This window comes from Dendrobates tinctorius, unplaced genomic scaffold (genome assembly GCF_039654945.1).
Source record: "Dendrobates tinctorius isolate UK_male_01 unplaced genomic scaffold, ASM3965494v1 ptg000237l, whole genome shotgun sequence".
Taxonomy (NCBI): domain Eukaryota; kingdom Metazoa; phylum Chordata; class Amphibia; order Anura; family Dendrobatidae; genus Dendrobates; species Dendrobates tinctorius.
In genome coordinates this window covers 1,769,393-1,786,954 of record NW_027361904.1, presented here as the reverse complement: position 1 = coordinate 1,786,954, position 17,562 = coordinate 1,769,393, and the positions used below count along the sequence as shown (strand labels likewise).

General features: G+C 47.2%; 2 protein-coding genes across 2 annotated transcripts in view; one reads left to right on the top strand and one right to left on the bottom strand.

The window, feature by feature from the left end:
• Positions 1-17,562, bottom strand: part of LOC141060494 (uncharacterized) — a 561,818-nt gene that overhangs the window by 326,724 nt on the left and 217,532 nt on the right. The window lies entirely within an intron of this gene.
• Positions 1-17,562, top strand: part of LOC141060480 (uncharacterized) — a 61,522-nt gene that overhangs the window by 43,474 nt on the left and 486 nt on the right. Inside the window, 1 exon segment of the mRNA XM_073556743.1 lies at positions 15,906-17,561. Within this exon segment, the coding sequence (XP_073412844.1) occupies positions 15,906-17,561 (1,656 nt within the window).

The following is a 17,562-nucleotide window of genomic DNA, read 5'->3' as shown; positions in this document are numbered from 1 at the left end:
AATGATACCCGTGTCATCTCTTTCCGAGGTTTCCACCCAGAGTTATGACAAATATAAGTTTCTTTCTAAAGGGGCATAACCAGCCCACCCTGTGAGGTCATCCATGGGGAAGACTCTTGGTTTTGGGCAAAGGTATAAAGCTTAGAGGCCCAGACAGGGTGTTTTTTTGGCCCGGGGAATCAGCTATGGAAAGCTGTGCATTGAGACCTGTTGCTCTGGGAAGGTTCCCCCTCAACCACACGGCGTTCCATTGACTGAGATGTGTAAGTTTCATATTTTAATCCATTATATTTTGTAATTGTTAGTATATACTGTATCTTGTATCTTTTGTAACATCTTTCATATTTTTGTAAATACTGCCTATATTTTCTGGAGTAAATCTATAAATTTACTAAATTTTTTTTTCTGGCTCTATAAACGTACCACCACGAACTCTGCGCTAATTACGCTACCTTTTGGGTAGGCTCCTGACCCGATATTGGTTTTAATATTGAACGAGGGGCTGGTGGTAGTAAAGTGTTTTAGGGTATTTGGGAGACCCTGGCAGTGACGGAACAGAGGTTTATGTGTGTATTTTTTGCCTGAGACTCGGGATATACATACCACCCTCACTGCAGAGTGCCCAATAGCAAGTACACGGCAAGGCAGCCTTTCTGGTGACTACTTTTCCTAGGTGTAGTGCCCTGACTGACCTGAGGGTAAGGGGGCGCCAGAGAGCTGTAAGTTCCTAACCGGAACTGGAAAGTTGGATATAATAGATCCCTGACAACTGGGGGCAACCACACACACCCAGTTCCTGACAGTGTTATTTGCTCCCCCCCAAATCTGGTACTTTTGTTGAGGGATCGTCGAGAAAGTTCACCCTTGTAATAGGTCATTCTCTTGTTTTCTTATTTATTGGGCGAGGCCTAGGAAATGCATTGCAAAGCTTAAATATAAAGAATGTGTATTTTTGCAGAGAAGGATTATTTGGCTCACGGCAGAAAAATCTCTGCTGTGCTTGTATTGAAAAAATGGTATGTGAAGCATTCCCTAACTTCGCTTTGGAGCTGAGATCAATTATTAAGGCATAGATAAAAAGTTCTCTAAAATCCTTAGTCCACCATGAAGGAAAGAATCTCAGGAAGGGGAAAAGGTTGATAATCTTATCATCTGATTCCGAAGAATCGGAGATGTCTGGAGGTAGGGGTGTGTCCTCAGATTCCAATTTATCCTCAGAAGATGGTGCAGGGAGTCGCCTGTGATTCCTGGTGGAGGATACTGATTGGTTGGTCAAAATGGTAAGGTCCACCATGGGCATAATAGATGCAAAAGTTGGTGCAAGATGCAATGTTCCAGGGGCTGAAACAGGAAAAAAAGATAAACCTTTCTGGTGAATGAGAAGATGAAGGCTCTCATGAAGAGAGAGTGGAAAAGACCTGAGAGGAAATATCCCTTCAAGGAGGATGAGACGGTTCTATGGGATAAAGCACCAAAAATAGATGTGCTGATGGCCAACTTCTCTCTCTAAAAAAAAATCTACCTTGTCCTTTGAGAACATGGGGATACATAAAAATCCTTTTAGGTATGAAGGCAAATGGCTTCTTAAAAAATTCCTGGGAATCCTCAGTAGGAGCCCTAATGCTGGCTATCTCTGCGAATTGTAAAAGAATCAGAATCATAGAATCGTAGAGTTGGATGTGACCTCCTGGGCCATCTTGTCCAACCCCCTGCTCAAAGCAGGATTCGCTAAATCATCAGGTCTGTCTATAATTGTCTGGCTATATCGGTTAGATACCCATCTAAGGGATAAATTGGCAAGGGAAAATATCCTGGCCACTATTCCATGAATTCAGGGAACAACTGTATTCCTAGCAGATACATCCACGGATTCGGGGAGGTTGGCATTTAGGTCAGTAATTCTCTCCAGCGCAGTTTGAAGAGTTCTGTGGCTTAAATGTTGGCCGGGTGATATCCATTCAAAGTTCAAACTATGTCCCATCCCATATGAATGAAAGTGTTTGGTCCTGTGGTTGATGGCATCTTAAACAAGACTGGAGACAGCAAGAAACCGTTTCCTAATTGGCCGAAAAAATCATACAGGAGGTCCTCTTGAAGGAGAAAAGATTTTAGCAGAAATGGCAGTTCATCTTTGGGAGCAGAACACCCTTCTAATACCATACTTGGAAGATTTTCTGATCGTGGGCAAAACAATCGTACCCTACGGCTCCCACTTAGCAAATGTCAGAACCATTTTGACGAATCTATGTTGGCTTCTGACCCTGAAGAAGGCTGGTTCTATTTGGTTAAGCATAGAAAATCTATCAAGGGAAAATCTAGTCCCAAGCATCATAACCACAGATGCAAGCTCAAGAGGATGGGGGAGCACATTCAGAAGACCGTCTGGTCTTGGATGGTTGAACAAGGGAGGAAAGGTTAAGGGTCCTCAACCTTAAAGAACTACTGGTGGTGAAATAAGCGGTGGAGAAGATGTTTTCATTGATACAGAGTCAGCATGGGCGTATCCTGTCGGACAACAGAGTAACTGTAGCATCCGATTCTCTAATAACGGTGATAGAGCAAATCTTTCACATTTCGGAAGTCCATCTCTCTTCATTGACAGCACTTCTTCTAAAAGGGAAGCAATATTCGTTTGAGGCAAGGAGAATGGTGCCTGATTCCATCAGTTTTGCAGCGGCACCTAGTCTTGGGTGTTAGGGAAATATTTATCGGTAATAGGATTTTCCAGAACCCATGACAGCACCCTTCCATCACTGATAATGATTATGCAATAGTTGAATTTTTGGTGTGCAGTTCATGTAGTGTAGAAGGTAACACATGGCAATGATGGTATTTACGGCTGTATATAACTGTTAATGGAGGTCCTCTTATGCTCTGGAACCCAACTGAAGTGGGGGAGAGGGTCTTCCCTTTTACCCTGCAGGTTTCCTGTCCTTGATGGGTGGATTCCCTCTCTCATGGGGCTTTCATGGGTTCTTTCCATGAAATGTGGAATTTTTGTGCAGAAGTTGTCAAACATGTAACCAACTAATGAAATCTGTATTAGTAATGAGCGGACACGCTCAGATATCGTGTTATCGCAGCATGCTAAGGTGTTATTATTCGAGGACGTCTAAGATATTCGGATATGTTCGAGTCCCCACGGCTGCATTATTCGTGGCTGTTAGACGTAACAAACAGGCAATCCCCGTATGTGTTGCAGCTGTCAGGCGCGAATCATGCAGCTGCAGGGACTCGAACATATTATTCGAGCACTCCCAAGATACTGGGATAACCCAATATCCGAGCACATTCGCTCATCACTAATCTATATATACTTGGTATCAATGTAATTGTAAAGACCCGATGTTGCGTGAATTAAATGGTAAAAAAAAAAAAAAAAAACACAATTCCACCATTATTTTTTTAGTTTTGCTTTTGACATTGATATGTAAAATGACCTGGAGACATGATTTTCCTGCTCCGTATGAATACAGTGATACTAAGAAAAAACACACAGAAATGGAGCTTAGTTGAAGTTGGTGTACATGCAGCATCTAAACGCATGTTCACTTTGGCCATAAAACATTGAAAAAACCTACAAAAAGCAAAATTTTACAAAAACCCAGCTATAACTAAGGCTATGTGCACACGCTGCGGTTTTTGCTGCGGATTCTGCTGCGGTTTTCCGTCTCCTCCATTGTAGAGGTGATAAACTGCAGGGGAAAACCGCAGATACAAATCCGCAGGCCAATCCGCAGCGTGTGCACATAGCCTAAATAAGTAAAAAGCAAGTGCGTTTAAATAACACAGAGTTCTTAGTAATACAATTATTGATAGTCGGGTCAGTAATGGGAGGTATAAACAACAGAACACATTGGATTGTGGCCTCTCCACTCTTCCTCCAGACTCTGGGACCTTGATTTCCATGTAAAATTTGCTTTCATCTGAACACAACACCTCGGACCACTGACCACAGTCCGGTTCTTTTTCTCCTTGCCCCAGGTAAGACGCTTCTGGCGTTGTCTATTGGTCATGAGTGGCTGACACAAGGAATGCGACACTTGTAGCTCATGTCCTGGAGACGTCTGTGTGTGGTGTGAAGCAATGACTCCAGCAGCGTCCACTCCTTGTGAATCTCCCCCTTTTCTTAACAATCCTTTCCAGGCTGCGGTTATCCCGGTTGCTTGTGCTCTTTTTTCTACCACACTTTTTCCTTCCACTCCACTTTCCATTAATATTCTTGGATCCAGCACTCTGTGAACAGCCGGCTTCTTTAGCAATGACCTTTTGTGTCTTCCCCTCCTCGTGGAGTGTGTCAGTGACTGCCTTCTGGACATCTGTCAGGTCAGCAGTCTTCCCCATGATTGTGGAGCTACTGAAACAGACTAAGGGACCTTTATAAACTCTTAGGAAGCCTTTGCAGGTGTTTTTTTGTTAATTATTCTAATTTACTGAGATAATGACTTTTGGGTTTTCATTGGCTGTAAGCCATAATCATCAACATTACCAGAAATAAACAGTTGAAATAGATCACTCTGTGTGTAATGACTATATACACTGCTCAAAAATAAAGGGAACACTTAAAGAAGTTGTCCAGTACTATAACTTTTTTTCATAAATCTTGCTATTATGTGCCACTTATTTTAGCAATATTACCTTTTATCATGCTCTAGTAGCACATCCTCAGTGCTGCCTTCAGCTCTCACGGGGTTAATCAACAACTTCCTTTCTCCTGACTTCCTGTGCTCTAATACTACAAGTTCCATGATGCATTGCATTGGCCTGTAAGCCAGCACCTAGCACACCCACTCCAAAACACACCCAAACCCCTCCCTCCTCTATCTTCAATCTGCGTGCGCACGCTCCATACTGGGCTGTGACGTTCGGTGAAGCACCAGCTCAGTCACTCTTGATGACTGACCGCAGTCTGAGGAGGCTGGGTCACGCCTGGCTGATGTCACGTCAAGTTCCAGAGTCAGGAACTTGTCGTGACGTCAGCGGATATTAGCGATGGCTGCAGTCTGGGGTCACGTGACCCATACTCAGCTGCCGGCATAGCGCCGCTCAGAGGCTATTAGGACTGCACAAGGTACTTAACAAAACCATTGTCTTACAGTATTATATTGATATGCCCACTCTGGAAAGTAGTGGACAACCCTTTTAAACAACAGAATATAACTCTAAGTAAATCAAACTTCTGTGAGATCAAACTGTCCACTTAGGAAGCAACACTGATTGACAATCAATTTCACATGCTGTTGTGCAAATGGAATAGACAACAGATGGAAATTATTGGCAATTATCAAGACACCCTCAATAAAGGAGTGGTTCTGCAGGTGGGGACCACAGACCACATCTCGGTACCAATGCTTTCTGGCTGATGTTTTGGTCACTTTTGAATGTTGGTTGTACTTTCACACTTGTGGTAGCATGAGACGGAGTCTACAACCCACACAAGTGGCTCAGGTAGCGCAGCTCATCCTGGATGGCACATCAATGCGAGCTGTGGCAAGAAGGTTTGCTGTATCTGCCAGCGTAGTGTCCAGAGGCTGGAGGCGCTACCAGGAGACAGGCCAGTACACCAGGAGACGTGGAGAGGGCCGTAGAAGGGCAACAACCCAGCAGTAGGACCGCTACCTCAGCCTTTGTGCAAGGAGGAACAGGAGGAGCACTGCCAGAGCCCTGCAAAATGACCTCCAGCAGACCACAAATGTGCATGTGTTTGCACAAACGATTAGATACCGACTCCATGAGGTTGGCCTCAGTGCCCGACGTCCACAGATGGGGGTTGTGCTCACAGCCCACCTGGTTCTTAACCTGGTTTTTATAGCGTTAACTAAACTCAGCAGGAGACTTCCATCTGGTTTCCAAAACTGAAAGAGGTTCTTAGTTTAACATTCTGCTCACCTCTCATGACCTTAGATGTGTGGCCCAGTCATTACCAGAGCTGCAGGACACTAAATAACTAAAAATTCCTGGGCCAAATGGTAGGACTCCTGCTGGAAATAAAACAAAAAAAAAAAGTATTTTCTACCTAAAGATGTGATTGATTTTCACCGCTATCAAGACATTATCTTACTGACATTTTGTAACATTCCCAAAACTAATAAAGACAAGGAATTCTACACTCTTGATGTTAGAAGATCTATCTTGACCTACTGATCACTTTCAAAATTTTGGTGAAAATCTAACAATTTTCTTCTAATTTCAAGGTTCAAATAAAAGACAAAAAGCCGCTGCCTCCACTACTGCTGATGGCTTTACTGTTATTCGTGAATTTCACAAAATTATGGGCGAATCTCTTCCAGAAGGCTTTAAAGTGTAGGACACGAGCAGTTTCAGGATCCTGGACTGAGAGGTCTTCAGCATCGATAGAGCAGATTTGCAGAGCCACTACCTGGTTTTCTACTCACACCTTCCTGAAGCGCTATAAATTAGATATTACTGCTTGTCAGGAATTAGTGACCAGTGAAGGAATTAGCGATTGGGGATAAACTCCGAGTACTGATTAGGAAAGAATGGGCAGTCATCAGTCAGGAACTGGCGCAGAAGCTGATATCCAGCTGCCAGGGCCCGAAGGGCAGAAGGCCTGAAAAATAGGGGTCAGCCCTGTACACTGTGTGCAGAATTAATAGGCAGTTTGTATATTTGAGGATTCATTTTATTGTTACACATCTCCAGTGCTGTCGGTCAGTTAAAAAAATGTAATAAACCTGAATATTTCAGAAAGTAAAAGTGCGGTTTTGTCTTTCTTAGTAGAATATCTCTGCGTGACAAATTATAGGGAAACTAAATGAAAAACTAAATATTCCATCTTATTTATTTTCATCTGCTACATTGAAAATGTATAAAATAAGTTTCTAACTGTGACGAACAGCCCACCGCCGTTCGTCTACTTACGGGCGACACTAACGGGGGTCCCGCTGCCACCAAAACGCGACGGACAGCGGACCCTGTGTCACCACTATGTCACAGTCCCACCACTGACACGGGTGTATCAGCGGACGGAGGGACGTGACACAATGCCGGCACACGGCTATCACAGGCGCAGTGGGGCTTATCTTAGTTATCCCAACACTGGCACCATGTGACCAAAAATATCCAGCAAGCTAATCTCGCTCTACAATTTGCCGCAGGGGGAGTTTAATTTGGATGCCCCACCACTGCTATCAATCTTCCAAGTTCTGCGGGGATTTGTGTATATCCCACTTTCCCAGTTCCACTTTGGAACTCGCAGCTCTCCGGCGCCCCCCCTTACCCTCAGGTCAGTCAGGGAACTGCACCTAGGATAATTAGTTGCCGGACGGGCTGCCTGTTGTGAACCGGCAATTAGGCTTCTGCAGTAAGGGAATTATCAATGCTGTGGCTGAAGCCCCTTACTCAGCAATATAAGACCCTTCTAGACTGCCAGCCAGCCGTAATAGCCATACACAACGCGCTGCCACCAGTCACGGTTACTTAATTCACAGTGTTAAATTAAGAGGGTCCGTGGCAAACCCCTTGAATTAGTAGCGATTATCTATCAAAGGCGTATAGTTCGATTCTTAGAGCATGGAGACAGATCTAAATAATTATTTCATTTATTTTCCGAAAGAGGACAGTGATTACAGATAAAAGTTGCTATAAAATTGAGACATAAAATATGTACAGTACAGGTATAAAATAAAAGTGGAGAAAACAAAGAGATTACACTCACAGTTCCATATTGTTCCTTAGGCAGACCATGCGGCTTTAAGGGGGGAGGAGCCACACGTCTCCACTCATCTGGAGTTCTTGTCAGCACGGATTCTGCAGCTGTTCTGAGCTGGTTTGCCCAGGAAATGCCTTATAGACTTTCCTATGTGACATCACAGAGAGGTGCATTCTGGGTTGATCCCACCTCTCTTATCCAAGTTATGTTTTGGCTACAAAACTTAGATTAGCTATAACTTTATGGGAGAAGCTGGTATGGACTCATCAGTGGTATCATGTTTCCCAGCGTAATGAGCCCATCAAGAAAACATCAAACATCTATGCGATATGACCGTCCATTTGGGCGCAAATCATATCTCAGGTTCTGGACATCCGAGAGTTTTGCAACAGGCACCACAGCGAAGCTGGGTCTGCTCGGATCGCAGAAATATGATTTTTATATTTCTGCTTGGTACGGTTTTCGCAGGGCAGGCTCTTATAGTTTTATTCAAACCTCTTTGTTTCAAACAAAGAACCATCCCGCACTTTTTTCTCTCAGCTGTGGAGAGGAAACAAATGGTTGTAACAGCAGGGGGTCTCCTATTACTAGTGCGAACACAGGCTGTAGAGGAGGGGGGGTGGCACTGCTCTGTGTGTGTGTGAAGGGAGGAGGGGTGAAGCTGCAGAGCTAGCAGCCTGGATTGTCATATGTGCCGGATCTTTCTGGAAAGTTACAACAGAAAACATCATATTTTGTAGACAAAACCCCATACCTCACAGACATTGTACATCACACCTCCCCCCTTAAGAGGGCGCTAAGGAGGCATTACCTCTCGGTAATCGGCCATGCGCACCTCAGCGGGTTCGCCCCGGCGGGACAACCCATCGGCATTGCCGTTTTCACTGCCCTTCCTGTGTTTTACAGTAAAATCGTACTGTTGAAGGGCAAGGCTCCAGCGGAGCAATCTTCCATTGGTTCCCGACACGGTGTGCAACCAGCTCAGTGGGTTGTGGTCGGTTACCACCGTGAAGGCGCGCCCATACAGGTAGGGCTGCAAACGCTGCAGTGCCCACACCATGGCCAGACACTCCTTCTCGATGGTCGAGTATGCCACTTCCCTCGGCAAAAGTTTCCGGCTCAGGTACAACACGGGGTGCTCTTGGTCCCCCGAGTCGACCTGGCTAAGCACAGCACCGAGGCCAAACTCGCTGGCGTCGGTCTGTACCAGAAACGGGCGACTGCTGTCGACTGCTCTCAACACTGGAGAGTTGCACAGGGCTGCTTTCAAAGCTTGGAAAGCCGCCTCACAGTCATCTGTCCAGTTGACTGTTTGGGGTAGCCTCTGCTTGGTGAGGTCAGTCAAGGGTTTGGCAAGGGCGCTATAGTCCTGTACGAACCGCCTATAGTACCCTGCAGTGCCCAAGAAGGACTTCACCTGTTTCTTGGTCCTGGGGGTGGGCCAGGACACGATTGCGTCCACTTTTCCTGGCTCCGGACTCATGGAACCCCCGCCTACCCGGTGCCCCAGGTAGTGGACCTTGCGCATGCCTATCTGGCACTTCCCCGGCTTGATGGTCAGGCCTGCCTGGTGAAGACGCTTGAGCACCTCCTGGAGGTGCTGAAGGTGTTCCTCCCAGGTGGAACTGAAGACGGCAATATCGTCTAAGTACGCCACGGCGTACTCCTCCAGTCCCCGAAGCAGGTGGTTGACCATCCGCTGGAAAGTGGCAGGGGCATTCTTCATGCCGAAGGGCATGACCGTGGACTCGTACAGTCCAAAGGGGGTGATAAAGGCGGATTTCTCCTGCGCCTCAGGGCTCAGGGGAATCTGCCAGTATCCCCGACTCAAATCCATGATGGATATGTAGTTGGCGTTTGTCAACCGCTCGAGCAGATCCTCGATGCGCGGCATCGGGTGGGCATCAGAGGTTGTGATGGCGTTGAGCCCCCTGTAGTCCACGCAGAACCGGGTGGTTCGATCCTTTTTAGGCACGAGGACTACAGGTGAAGCCCACGCACCTTTTGACCGTCGAATCACTCCCAGCCTTAACATCTCATCGACCTCTTGGCGCATGACTTGTTGCACCGTTTCAGAGATCCGATAAGGTGTTCGCCGTAATGGGGCATGATTCCCGGTGTCCACCTCATGAACCGCTAACTCCGTCCTCCCAGGACGGTTGGTGAACACGGGCCGGAAGAGTTCCAGGGTGGCCATCAACTGCAACCGCTGGGACACGGTGAGCGAACCACTTATCTCCATGTCCTCAATGGACCCATTGGCCTTGGCCTGGGCCAGCATGTCCAGGAGGGAATCTTCCTCCCCATCCTCTGGCAGGTTGCAGACCGGTAGGATGCAAGCTTCACGTTCGTAGTGCGCCTTCAGCATGTTGACGTGAAAGGCCTTGCGCCTACCCCGAGCATGGTCAAGCGTGACCACGTAGGTGACCGGGTTGAGCTGTTGGTGGACGACGTACGGGCCTTCCCAGGCTGCCTGAAGCTTATCCGTTGGTACAGGGACCAGCGCCCACACCTTTTGACCCACCTGGTAGGTCCGCTCCCGGGCGTTCTGGTCGTACCAGTGCTTCTGGTCAGCCTGAGCCTGCGTCATGTTGTCATGCACCAACTGCGTCAAGGTCTGCATCTTGTCACGGAAGCGCATGACATAATCCACGATGGACACTTCTGTGGGGTTTGGCTCATCTTCCCAGGATTCTCTTATCAACCCAAGGGGTCCCCGGACTCGCCTGCCATACAGGAGCTCGAAGGGGGAGAACCCGGTCGAAGCCTGCGGAACTTCTCTGTAAGCGAACAGCAGGTGTGGGAGGTACCGCTCCCAGTCGCGCCCTTGGGTCTCAACCAGTATGCGGAGCATCTGTTTGAGGGTACCGTTGAAACGTTCACACAAACCGTTAGTCTGTGGGTGATACGGACTCGATACCAGCTGCGTCACCTGCATTTTCTCACAGAGAGCCTCCATTAGGCGAGACATGAATTGGGGCCCTTGATCGGTAAGCATCTCCCTGGGAAATCCTACTCTCGAAAAGATGGTCACCAGTGCGTCAGCCACCTTATCTGCCCTGGTTGAAGACAGAGCTACTGCCTCTGGGTACCGGGTAGCGTAGTCTACCACGGTGAGAATGTATCGCTTTCCGGAGCTGCTGGGGACGGACAGCGGTCCTACAATGTCCACCGCGATTCTCTGGAAAGGCTCCTCTATCACCGGCAAAGGAATAAGGGGAGCCTTAAGAGCAGGCCCCGCCTTACCCACTTTTTGACAGGTGGCACAGGAGCGGCAGTAGTGTGTTACATCTGTCCCCATCTTGGGCCAATAGAAGTGTTGAGACAGCCGTGCCTTTGTTTTGCTGATCCCCAAGTGTCCAGCGAGTGGAATCTCATGGGCAATCCGCAACAACTCAGTTCTGAACTGATAGGGGACGACCAGCTGTCTTTCCCTCAACCACTCCTTTTTAGGATCTCCGGGTACTGTCTCCCGGTACAACCTTCCTCGTTCCCAGAACACCCTCTCCTTATCAGACTTGGAGGTGGGCGTCTCGGCGAGACCTCTCAATTTCTCCAGGCTGGCATCTGAGTGCAGAGCAGCCTGGAACTCCATGCTGGAGGCTGCCAGAAGTGACGTCAGGGTCCCCTCTTTACTGGGACCCTCTGGAACCGGCTCTGGGTTCACCTCTGGTTCAGTCTCTCCTGTAGCAGCAGAGGGTCCAGAAGACAGTGCGTTACCTGCGATCTGGGCACTCTGACTGCGTGTGACAGCTGCTATGTATGCTGTCTCCCTGGGGATTTCTGCAGACCCACCAGCTGGTGCTGCCCTGGGCTCTACCTCCCCATCCACCCCCAACATTTTAGGAGCAGTGCTACTTATGGGCCAGTTACCTTCCTCGGTGGCACTGGTCAGCTGCATGGCATTACCTTCCTCATGGTCCCCATGCACCTCCCCATTCTCTTGAGCACCGTTGCTTGCTCCTGCCAGGGGTTCCTCAGCCGTCTCACTCCGCAGAGTGACGGGGCTGAGCACCTCGGTACCTGTGGACACATCTACCGTTTCAAAGAAAGGGTTAACGGGTTCAGTCGGCACAGATACATCAACATCATCATTCCTAGGAAAAGAATGGTTATCAGTTTGCTTTGGTACATTCCCATCAGCATCAGCATCATACCTTGGGAAAGAATGGTTGTTAGTTGCATCATTACTCATCAAGGCATTAGCAGGTAACACATTCAGTTTCCCATCATCAACATCATCAGGGTTAACGTTACCCTTATTATCAGTTTGGGGAAGGGTGTCAGGGACATAGTATGCAACCATCCTCCCCAAGTCAGTCCCCAATAAAACATCAGTGGGCAGGTTTTCAGACACTCCCACCTCCCTCAACCCGCTCCCGGCACCCCAGTCAAGAAAAACTCGTGCCACTGGCAAGGGACAACGGGTGCCTCCAATCCCGGTGACAGTCAGGGTTTTCCCCTCAACAAACTCTTCAGGGGCCGCCAGTCCAGGACGGATGAGGGTTCGTTCAGCCCCGGTGTCCTTGAGGCCTGTAGCAAGACGGGCCCCCACCTGAACAGGTTGAACGTTGTCGTCAGCCCTCCCAACCACACCTCCCACCAAAAGAACAGAGGCGTTGGGCCCGGGGGCCTTGGCTGGGGGGTTCTTCGGCCTATTCGGACAGGTGTAAAAGAAGTGACCAGGCCGCTGGCAGTGGTGACACAGGCGACTGTCAGTAGCCGGCCTGCTGTTGGCAACAGGGACTGGGCCTCCGGAGGGACGGCTAGCTGGGGCATTGGGGTTGGTTGCTGGCTTACCCCCTTTCCAGCTGGTGGCGACTGGCCTCCGCGTCTCGGGCTTCCGGTTGGCCTCGTGGTTGTCGGCGATCTGCGCCGCTTTGTCCGCGTTCGTTGGTTCGCGGTCCAGGATGAACTGTCGGACCTCAGCTGGGCAGAGATGCAGGAACTGGTCTTTGATCATCAGGTCCCGTAGCTGCTCAAAGGTTTCAACGGACAGTCCATGGATCCACTGGTCAAAGTGGGTCCTGAGTCCTTGCACCACATCACTGTAGCTATCATGTGGGCCACGTTGGAGGTGTCGGAACTTCTTTCGGTATACCTCAGGTGTCAGCCGGTATTTGGCGATCAGCGCCTGCTTTATGGCGTCATAGTCGTCATCGGCTTCTGGCGGAAGAGAAGCAAATGCCTCCAGGGCTTTGCCTTTTAGCCCTGGGGTCAAGTACCTTGCCCATTGGTCTCTAGGCAGCTGGTACTGTCTGCAGGCTTTCTCAAAGGCTCGCAGGAACGTGTCCAAGTCCCCGTCCTTTTCCATCACGGGAAAATGCTCTGGCCGGGGTTTAGGAGTCTGGACGCTGCTGGGCTCACTGCTTCGGGCTGTGGGGGCATTCCCACCCCGCTGGAGCACCTCCAGTTCATGGGCCCTCTGCGCCTCCCTCTCGGCTCGCTGCTCTGCTCTCTCAGCCTCCGCTCGGCGCTCAGCTCTCTCAGCCTGGGCTTGACGCTCGGCTTGGGCCTCCTGCCGATATTGCTGGATCAGCCTCACCCGCCCATCACTGTCTTCGGCGGGGAGTGCGTCCAAGGCCATTTGCAGATAGGGGTCCACCCCGTCCTGGTTGAATGTGGGGCCAGCGCTCAGGAGTGGAGCCTCTGCTGCAGCCCCATTGCCACTTGGGCCAACTTCTGCGCTCGCTGGATTCTGGTCGTTGTCCAGCTGCACTAGAGCCGCGATCATTTGAGCTCTGTTTTTGTTCGTGGCGTCAAGGCCTTGGTACGTGCATAACCCAGCAAGAACTTCCTTTGTCTGCCGGTTGTACCAAGGTTCTCCTTTTGCCGCCATGGTTGCCAAATAAAAGATAGAAAAAGAAAAACGAAGAAATGGGAGGGAATACTTGTATGTACACACAAATGTCTCAGAACTAGTAACCACTGAGTCTGTTCTCCAAAACCTATGATGCAGGATTCCCGCAGGAACCGTGCAGGTTTTTAGTGAGAGGAATGATTGCTCAAACCAAATCACTAATGCTCTAGGATTATCCCACCGCTCTGCCACCAATATGTGACGAACAGCCCACCGCCGTTCGTCTACTTACGGGCGACACTAACGGGGGTCCCGCTGCCACCAAAACGCGACGGACAGCGGACCCTGTGTCACCACTATGTCACAGTCCCACCACTGACACGGGTGTATCAGCGGACGGAGGGACGTGACACAATGCCGGCACACGGCTATCACAGGCGCAGTGGGGCTTATCTTAGTTATCCCAACACTGGCACCATGTGACCAAAAATATCCAGCAAGCTAATCTCGCTCTACAATTTGCCGCAGGGGGAGTTTAATTTGGATGCCCCACCACTGCTATCAATCTTCCAAGTTCTGCGGGGATTTGTGTATATCCCACTTTCCCAGTTCCACTTTGGAACTCGCAGCTCTCCGGCGCCCCCCCTTACCCTCAGGTCAGTCAGGGAACTGCACCTAGGATAATTAGTTGCCGGACGGGCTGCCTGTTGTGAACCGGCAATTAGGCTTCTGCAGTAAGGGAATTATCAATGCTGTGGCTGAAGCCCCTTACTCAGCAATATAAGACCCTTCTAGACTGCCAGCCAGCCGTAATAGCCATACACAACGCGCTGCCACCAGTCACGGTTACTTAATTCACAGTGTTAAATTAAGAGGGTCCGTGGCAAACCCCTTGAATTAGTAGCGATTATCTATCAAAGGCGTATAGTTCGATTCTTAGAGCATGGAGACAGATCTAAATAATTATTTCATTTATTTTCCGAAAGAGGACAGTGATTACAGATAAAAGTTGCTATAAAATTGAGACATAAAATATGTACAGTACAGGTATAAAATAAAAGTGGAGAAAACAAAGAGATTACACTCACAGTTCCATATTGTTCCTTAGGCAGACCATGCGGCTTTAAGGGGGGAGGAGCCACACGTCTCCACTCATCTGGAGTTCTTGTCAGCACGGATTCTGCAGCTGTTCTGAGCTGGTTTGCCCAGGAAATGCCTTATAGACTTTCCTATGTGACATCACAGAGAGGTGCATTCTGGGTTGATCCCACCTCTCTTATCCAAGTTATGTTTTGGCTACAAAACTTAGATTAGCTATAACTTTATGGGAGAAGCTGGTATGGACTCATCAGTGGTATCATGTTTCCCAGCGTAATGAGCCCATCAAGAAAACATCAAACATCTATGCGATATGACCGTCCATTTGGGCGCAAATCATATCTCAGGTTCTGGACATCCGAGAGTTTTGCAACAGGCACCACAGCGAAGCTGGGTCTGCTCGGATCGCAGAAATATGATTTTTATATTTCTGCTTGGTACGGTTTTCGCAGGGCAGGCTCTTATAGTTTTATTCAAACCTCTTTGTTTCAAACAAAGAACCATCCCGCACTTTTTTCTCTCAGCTGTGGAGAGGAAACAAATGGTTGTAACAGCAGGGGGGTCTCCTATTACTAGTGCGAACACAGGCTGTAGAGGAGGGGGGGTGGCACTGCTCTGTGTGTGTGTGAAGGGAGGAGGGGTGAAGCTGCAGAGCTAGCAGCCTGGATTGTCATATGTGCCGGATCTTTCTGGAAAGTTACAACAGAAAACATCATATTTTGTAGACAAAACCCCATACCTCACAGACATTGTACATCACACTAACATTTATAAAAAAAAAATCTGACCAATATAGTAATATGGCGTCAGCTCCTTCACAAGAGGAACAGCTGCCTGGACCGTGAGATGAGCTTTATAAACACTCCAGACTTCCCACTCAAAGTGCTCTCCACCAATCCCGTCACATCTCGCCAGATCCGCCTGAAGATTCTAGAAAGGGGTGTACCACAAGCACACTCCAGAAGGGGTGCGGAATATACCATCAATTAAAATAAGGAGGAACACAATGGATAAATACTTGAAGGGGGAATATTAAGGGGTTAAGACTGAAAGAATGGAAGCAATAGCATTTAAGACAGTGAGGCTAAGGAGAACCTTTAACCATGAAGGAAGATAGAAGTGGGGAGTGATATGGTCCCATCACCCCCACACACACACACACACACACACACACACACACACACACACACACACACACGCTGTCGGCTGTAAGGGGGGGGCTCTTAGTCATTTAATTTTGCCATATACTTCTCAATTGTTATGTCATAAAATGTCAGTACCATTGTTGAGGTTATATTACTAAAAAAATAATATTATCACTTTTATTCTTTGCAGATGACTGTACCGGAAGGTCAGAGGGACATCCAAAATCTTCACATTTTAATGCATATGATTGTAATATCATTCAAAATGTATGCGAGGAGAAGGCCAATATTGAATATTTACCCTCCACCCCTCTTATCCAAAATGTATCATCTGAACCTTTTACACAGATCCCATCTCCTGATTCAGCAAAGACTAAACAAAAGCTTTACAGATTGGATGTTGAATGTCAAAAAGTTCCCATAGGGGAAAAGACATATTCATGCTCAGAATGTGGTAAATGTTTTCCCACAAAATCATGTTTGGTTAGACATCATAAAATTCACACAGGGGAGAAGCCATTTTCATGTGAGCAATGTGGAAAATGCTTTAGCCAAAAATCACATCTTGTTAGCCATGAGACAATTCATGAAGGAAAGCCATTTTTATGTTCAGAATGTGGGAAATGTTTTGATCAGAAATCGCATTTGCTTAGACATCATAAAAAACACACAGCGAAGAAACTATTTTCTTGTTCAGAATGTGGGATCTGCTTTAACCAGAAGCATATTCTTATTGGACATCAAAGAATTCATACAGGAGAGAAGCCGTATTCATGTTCAGAATGTGGGATAAGTTTTAAACAGAAACATAGTCTTATTGCACATCAAAGAATTCATACAGGGGAGAAGCCATTTTTATGTTCAGAATGTGGAAAATGTTTTACCGAGAAACGAAATCTGATTAGACACCAAAAAAACCACACTGGGGAGAAGCCATTTTCATGTTCAGAATGTGGGAAATGTTTTATTGGAAAATCAGATCTTGTTAATCATCAGAGAATCCACACAGGGGAAAAACCATTTTCATGTTCAGAATGTGGGAAATGTTTTACCCTGAAAATAAATCTAGTTAAACATCAGAGAATTCACACGGGGGAGAAGCCATTCTCATGCTCACAATGTGGAAAATGTTTTAACCAGAAACATAATCTTATAATACATCAAATAATTCACACAGGGGAGAAGCCATTTTCATGTTCAGAATGTGAGAAATGTTATACTGTAAAATCACAGCTTGTTAACCATCAGAAAACGCACACAGGGGAGAAGCCATTTTCATGTTCAGAATGTGAGAAATGTTTTACTATGAAATCAGATCTTGTTAATCATCAGAGAACTCACACAGGGGAGAGGCCATTTTTATGTTCACAATGTGGAAAATGTTTTACTCATAAAAATGGTCTTATCGCACATCAAAAAATTCACACAGGGGAGAAACCATTTTCATGCTCAGAGTGTGGAAAATGTTTTATTCAGAAACCTAATCTTATTAGACATCAACAAATTCACACAGGGGAGAAGCCATTTTCATGTTCAGAATGTGAGAAATGTTTTACTGTGAAATCAGATCTTGTTAATCATCAGAGAATTCACACAGGGGAGAAGCCATATTCATGTTCAGAATGTGGGAAATGTTTTAATCAGAAACATATTCTTATAACACATCAAATAATTCACACAGGGGAGAAGCCATTTTCATGCTCACAGTGTGGAAAATGTTTTATTCAGAAACCTAAACTTATTAGACATCAAAGAATTCATACAGGAGAGAAGCCATTTTCATGCTCAACATGCGGACAATGCTTTATCCATAAGTCAGATCTTGTTAGTCATGAACAAATTCACAC